At 40.8% G+C, this 7,479-nt stretch overlaps 1 protein-coding gene across 1 annotated transcript in view; it reads right to left on the reverse strand.

Moving 5' to 3' along the window:
• Positions 1-6,816, reverse strand: part of TRPM3 (transient receptor potential cation channel, subfamily M, member 3) — a 588,224-nt gene extending 581,408 nt beyond the window's left edge. The window contains exon 1 of the mRNA XM_011948911.1: positions 6,505-6,816. Within this exon, the coding sequence (XP_011804301.1) occupies positions 6,505-6,681 (177 nt within the window). The 5' untranslated portion in view covers positions 6,682-6,816. The remainder of the gene's footprint in view (positions 1-6,504) is intronic.
• Between the last annotated feature and the right edge of the window lie 663 nt (positions 6,817-7,479).

Raw genomic sequence — 7,479 nt, forward strand, 5'->3', positions numbered from 1 at the left:
CATACCTTGGAATCTAAGGGACATACCCTTGAGTGACCACTGCAAGCCCAAGGATGATTCATTATAGTGGAATAAAGAAAGGAGGCATATGGAGGATATTCCAGAATCTTGACCATGAAGACTTGTTTTAAGGAGCTCTCATTCACAACCACATATCTCCATATAAGTTCAATAGCATAGAAAATTCTGAAATTTCACATCATGTGACTAAAAATTTTCATGAAAAAAATACAGAGAAATGATCATATAAACAAACAGAAAATAAAAAGAAATAGGAAGAAACACCTCTTCAGATTGTATCATCTAGAACTCAGAGCAGGGCAGCTGAACTCATTTTACTTCTCTTTCTGTTAATGATCTTTCACGATTACATTTTGAAAACCTGAGAACTGTTTCTTAAAACCTTTTGCTCCCACTGTCGACTAACACAAAATCTGTTCTTCCCGGATGCCAGCATCAGAGGGGCCGCTGAATTAAGTTTCCATCCAGCTCAGCTGAATCTATGGCAGCTTTTTTCAATGTGGGGTCCTTCCAAGAGCTCTGGACTTCAGAATCACTGGCAGAACTGTGAAAATGCAAATTCCTGAACCCACCACCTACCTACTCAGTCAACACCTCCGAGAGTGGGCCCTGACTATTTGCTTTTCTCACAAGCTCCCCAAGTGGTTCTAAGCATTCTTGGTATTTCATGTATCTTTCATGTGTGTGTTTGTCCATTCATTAAACATTTTGTCAATACGTTTCATTGGTCACAGCCTGTAAAACTCTTTTTCATGCTAGATAATGGAAAGGGAGAAAAAATATGATCTGAAAATTAACTTGGAGCCAGCTGAGGTTACACCAGCAGAGGAGCAGAGGGGGGGGTGTGGAACCACTGCTGGGTAGGCAGAGTCCTGGCTCCCTGCAGGAAGTCATCTGCCAGGACAGGACGGCAGGGCCCTTTCCCTTGAGACAGACCTTGCCAGGGGCATTACTGTGCCTCCAAGCATCCCAGAGTGCAGTGGCCCCTGGACTTGGATGTCCCAGCCATTTCCTCCTCACTCCCCAGTGACCACACATTTTCATTCTTGCCTCCACAAAAAAGGTCATCAGGAGACAGAACTCTCCAGAGAGACAGGAGGGTTTCTTGTTGCCTCAGGAATTTCCCTTAAGCTGCCTGAGGAACATTTCACAAAAAGGCAAGTCACATGGTTCACGGTTCAGCAGCCTGAGTCGAAGCCACCATTTGATACACACCAGACAGTTTTCCCTCTCTCCTGGGTTCTAGTTTGGTCCCATTTTCTTTTATTCTTTTCTTTCTCACTTTTTTTTTTTAAGGGAATCTGAGGCTGGCAGGCTGAGATGGAAAGACGGGAAGTTTCTTTTATTTGTAGCCATTAAAATTCTGCCTAACAGTACACCATGTTTTCCTAAAGTAGTTTATTCTTCAAGTTTCCCATCTTCAAGGCACTTAATGGAATTAGTCCATTACAAATTTCCTGGCCTTGCTTGCCAGGATTCGTCGATATATTCACCTAGACATAATGGGTGTCTATTTCCTGTCCTGTGGTGGAAACTTAACTGTTGCTCCCTAGCATGTGGCTCAGGAGTGCCCTGTCCGGGCTAAGCCAAGTTTCTGGCTTATTGACATTATTCTACCTCCTTTGTAAAGATTCAGAATTTTAGATGTGAATGGGACAACTTGAAGGTCATAAATTTAAAATACAACTGAAACAAATGTCAAAGTAATTGTTCCTTGAAGAGTTTGAGAACACCAGAGGGAAGTCAGTTCCTGGAATGTCTGATATCAACTATAGAAGACAGAACAAATACATTTGGTTATTTGGATCTTACTTTGCTCCACAGACAATAGAATGAACATTGGTTACCATTATGTGGAATTATAGAAGTGTAAACATTAGCACTTGGGTGAAATCTGTGCTGATCTGATTGCCTAACTTGATCATTTCTCCTTCAATTAATTCTCTTCTGTTACCTACTTTACTTTAATACTTCTGTATTAAAAAGAGAAAGGATAAAAAGTAAGAGTTTGGGCTTTTGACTAGGCTCCAAAAAAAAATTAAAAAGGGAATTTACTATGTAAAACTCTGCATAGTTTCATCAGAAGGCAGGGAATATAACAAAAATACAGTGACATTACTGATGGAATATTATTTACCTCAAAGAATTCTGCTATTGGACACTCAATGGGGCTCATCCTCATTAATGAGATGAGTGAGATAAGGAATAATTTTCTTTACTTTTGTCAGTCCTACTAGAGTCAATAACTGAAATTCCCTTTCTAGACCGTGAAAAAAGGAACTGCAAAGTGAGAATGGCCATACTTCCTTCTCAGGATCTTTATTCTTAGATGCTGGGACCGCCACCCAACTCTACAGCAAAGATAGAAACTCAGAAGTTATCCTAGATTCCTCTCTCCACCACAACTAGTCCATTTAGCAAGGCCCTGTTTATTTTACCTTCATTACTTTTGCCTTAGCCAGGTTCTCATCAATTCCCCAGGCCTCTAATCTAATCTTTCAGCTTCCAGTTGCATCACCTCGCCCATTCTAGACACTACAGCCAGAGCAACTATATAATACCTAAATCTGGTGATCACCTCACTGCAAAAATTCTCTTAATTGCCTCCCCCTTCCCCCTAGTTTCAAGACAATGGTCTAATGCTGTAGCTTAGCAGACAAGGTCTTCTACTAGGTGGGTGAAAATGTAATTGTGGTTTTTGCCATTAAAAACCTTTTGCACCAAGCTAATATGATTTAAACACTGTTGTTTACTGTACCCATTTCCTTCTTCCATTTTAATATTCGATTCTTTCAGTCCAAATAGACAACATTCTTCAATGCCCAAGGAGCATAGCAGGTTTCAGCATAGGGAATGAGGACATTGGATCTAAATCCAGTCAAGACCCAAACCCTTCATTTTAAAGAAGACATCAAGCGACAGAAAGATTAAGTAATTTGCCCAAGGTCACACAGCTGGTTAGGAACACAGTGGAATTAGGACCCAGTGTCTAGGTTGACTTTTCCAGAATATAATTTCTTTATTATATTTCTGACATTGCTTAAAGTGAGCAAAGTCTTATGATTTCTCAATATAAAAATCTGAAAGTCTTAAAAATGATACTAATCATTTGGGCTTCATTAACACACTGACTTAAATGTCTTTCCAAAATCTGTCACAAATACAGTGCTTTCCTTTCTCCCAATGCAACCCATTTTTCAGAAGCCTTCCCTTCAGTAAGTTCGCCAAGACTTCAATACACAGAAAACTCTCTGCCCTAAAAATAATCTTCAGATTCAACATGTTACCAAAATAAAATCTTCCAAATAAAACAATGGCAAAGATAGACCTGATAATGAATATGAAATATGCTAAGAACATTCTGTCACTGACATAAACTTGACTTTTTTTGTGATTAATAGTAAGATGCAATCTTGAAACACGTAAGAATAAAGCAAACGACAACAGAAGAGAAATGATTTGGAAAGGGTCCCATTTGAAATTTACCCATTTGAAAACAGGCTCTGTCTTTTGGCTATCATCATTGTGTGCCTGTCCAGAAATTCATTTCCAAGTCTTATTTCCAAATGCAACCCCAAATTCAAAATGTGAGTTTGTTGGCATGTTGAAAATTTGCTCTGAGATGGACAAAACAACAAATGAGATGCTTTCAGGAGGAATAATAAGTATATTTCAATGCTCATTGGGTTTAATTCGTGCTTCAGATACTGGCCTTCCCCTTCTAATTCTGTAGTATCCTGTTTCTAGTAGGAAATGGAAAATAAGGAAATAGGATTATGAAGCCATTTCTAAATATTAACATGGTACCAAAGTAAGTTAGCAAAGATACACACATTTTTAAGGAAAAGGATAGAAAGGGAAATTGGCTCGAGTCCAGTCTGTCAGAAATGGTGACTGATCAGAGTTTAGCTAAATCTGATCAAGCCATCAGGACCTACACTGCATTTACTGACATGTAGGGGCACTGAGAGAGGGCAGGTCATATCAGAACAATGCTTGGAAGAGGAATAAAAATTACCTGTTGAATAGGAGAATTGGCTTTGTTACCTTAAGATTTCAACAATCTACTGGATTCCCAGAGAATCCATCCATCAAATTAACATAGTGGTGGTAGTATGGAGGAAGGTGGAATAAGAAAGAGGGAGGAAGGGAGGGAGGAGAAAGAAAGGAAGGGACATAAGAAATACTGTTATTAAATATTTCATTTCTAGATTAAACCAGAAAGAGCATTTACCAAAATATGCAAATTATGACTCATGAACTTACATTTTGCTCAAAAGATAAAACCAGGGCAAGAATACATAGGAACTAGCAAAGCAAACACACGACAAACACAATCCAGAGGAAAAGAACACAAAGCATTCACAGCCAGAGAGTGGATAATACAATTGCTCATATACCAAAGCAGCTTTTATTTCTCTCTAAGTATTGCTGAAAGAACTTGGTATGACTTTATTTCTTTAAGAATTTGAAATGTGCTCAATATCTGAAGTCTCACAGGATAGCTATGATCTTTCAAAAATACAGATGTCATTTGGGAAAAAAGTTCTCTAGTAAGGTTCCATCCTGTCTTTTAGATATTGAAAAAACGAGAAGGACACACAGTAATGCATTTTATTCAATAAATTATTACAAAGTATCACTTTAATAAAGGATGGGGTAAGACTGAGCTATATGCCAATGAAAGTATTGCTGTAGCATTAACAATGTCTCCTGATAGATAGTATGGACAGTACTTTCAGTTAAAAAAGATGACAGAGCTCTCCTAAAAAGACAGCTTATCCTAAAAGAAGTACCTCAGGTTGGTATTTCTCTGCTGGTTTTGTGACTATTAAATGAATAACGTTCTCCATTTTAAAAAACTAGAATATTAATAATATATTGAGAGTGATAGTCACGTATCTGTCAAGAAGAGTTAAAAAGCATTATTTTGGGTTAGAGCTGATATATGACTTTAACCGAAAAAATATTTCTCATTGCACATGGAATTACTGCAGTTGAATTTTTTCAGTGAGACTTAGATATGCCCATTCTTTGCCCCTGACTCTTGATTCACTAGTGATTCTGGAGAAAATGTACAATGATTTGTTAATTCTCTGGCCTCATTCTTTTTCTTGCCCTATCACACATGTTGTTCCAATACAGCAAAAACACACCCAAGGAAAAGTCTCTTCTACTAACCATACCCAAACCTGCCTTTCCTCCTAAATAGTCCCTAGAGAAGCAAGCCATCACCATGACAACCATATGATGGGAGTTTGAACAGCACTTAGGGCAGCCTTTGTTGAAAGTTAATACCAGTTGGTGTTTAACAAGATAAGGAAAACTCAGGCAAGGGGTAATACTCTGTTGTGAGGCACCACTTAGCTGTATGGAACTAACTGTCCACATCAAACCTAACCTAACCAGAACACAGCCTCAGAACAAAATTCTGCAAGTGTAATGTATTCAGGGCTAATTCATTAATTCTCCATTGTAGCCCACTGGACTCAATGCTCAGTGGTCATTAAATCAAAAGGGCATATATACTCAGGAAAAGAGTGTTAAGAACTTTGCCTTTTTTTTAACTTCAAATGGATAGAGAACATCAGAGATACGCATTTTTCTCTATTAAGTGTTACCACCTTCTATTTGCTGGGCAAAAATACCTGTTTCCTGCACCTTTAAATCTAATTTGTGTTCCCCTCCCCCACAAGAAAGATCATGAAGGTGGATTAGTACACAGTTGTATGGACTTTTTCAGTATCTTTAATGCATGTGCTTCTGGAAAGAGAAGCGCTGCAGATACACGGTGGCAATTCCTGCTCAGGTGTAGTGCCATTCTTTTGTGTGACTCACAGCTAGAGAGAGAGCCGACATACAATATATGCTTAACAATACTTTCCCACTACGGATTCCACTCAGGAGACTCACATTTTTATGCCTTTTCTAAAAACAAGGGCACCAAAAAAGTCACTGTCTGAGGAGGCTCTTTCTTTGTTCGTCTTCACCTGACTGGCCACCTAACTACACAAAGCTTTTAAATTAATGAGGAGAATCCTTTGTTCTCTCAGGTTCCATTTAAAGGGAAAGTGGGTCGAAGGGCTTCCCCAGGGAGAGAGAAAGAAAAGCCCAGGAGCCAAACACAAGGGAGTAAGAGATTTCACTTCCACTACTATTCCCACCCTCCCAAAGAAGTTAATTAATTCTGTTTTAGGAATGGTTAAAAGGGGTGGGGGAGCACCAGGTAGCCCATTTTCTGAGATCAAAATCTCCTTCTCAAGTGTGGTTCGCACTAGCCTCTTGTCTGACACCACGGGATGTGGGTGGGGGGCGTGGGGGGAGGGGAGGAGTACTGAGAACCTCTCTCCAGCCACGGACCACAGAGCCAATACTGCACGCATTTAGGCTCCCGCAAAGGTGCGTCCCAGCCCAAGTCCCCAAGTTGGGTATTTAAACCTGAAAACCATAATTAGCGCCATTCAAGGCTGCAAGTTACAGTACCTTCAGAAGTCTGACAGATGGAAGAAAGGCTGCGTGGCACAGCTTCCGGATGGTCCAGTTTAGGGGTCGAGGAGCATCAGCCTGATTCATGACCCCTTCCAAATTCCACCAGGAAAACAAGAAACTGAAAACCTGAGCAATGCCTAGAAAATAAACGGTCCCCCACGGCTCTGGCATCCCATGGTCATCTCCACACCTGCAAATTCCATTAGGGCAGAGGCTTCCTGGAACTTGGAAGACTAGTCAAGTAGCCTTGCCTGAGCCCCTGAACCTTCTTAAGAAAGCCACCTCCCCTCTCTCTGCAGCCGTGCTCATGCATACCAAATGTGGCTGAATGGAGGCACACTGCCTGCTGCTTCGGGGAGGGGATGCACGGTTCTGAAGGAGAGGGACAGCCTGCACAAAACAGCCTGTGGTCGGAGTCAAAGCAGCCTGCTCCGGAATGCGCGCTCCCTCTCCCGCTCTCCTCCCAGTAAACGCAGGTCAGGCGTTGGGGGGGAACCGGGGCCATTGCTTTGCTAGCCTGGTTTGGGGGGGAGCCAGGAGGGGAGCAAAAGGGAACAAAAATAAAGCCAGAACGGGAAACTTGCACTTTCTTGCACAAAGCATCTTTGAGGGACTGCGAACTGGCACAGGGGGAGGGGCGAGGACACCGGGAGAGAAGGGGTGCCTCCTAATGAGATAAATGCTTCCTTTTTGATTTATGTGACATAATAGAGTGAGGGCTATCATCAAATATATCTATAGGAAAAGAGATCTTTGTCGTGTTCTGAGGTTTTTATTAGCCGTGATTGACAGTCTTCGCCCTGATAATTCGTTGTGTAGATGATAGACACTGAGACAGAAGCAAACTCAAACACTGAGTTGTTCCTTTCATAGAAAGCAGGGTAAACTAATGGGCATTTGGCTCACCTTTTAGAGATGGCAGTTTTTAAATGGGGGTTATGTCCTGGAAAGCCACTTGATACCCTTTCT

Source organism: Colobus angolensis, unplaced genomic scaffold (assembly GCF_000951035.1).
Source record: "Colobus angolensis palliatus isolate OR3802 unplaced genomic scaffold, Cang.pa_1.0 Scaffold286, whole genome shotgun sequence".
NCBI classification, from domain to species: Eukaryota; Metazoa; Chordata; class Mammalia; order Primates; family Cercopithecidae; genus Colobus; species Colobus angolensis.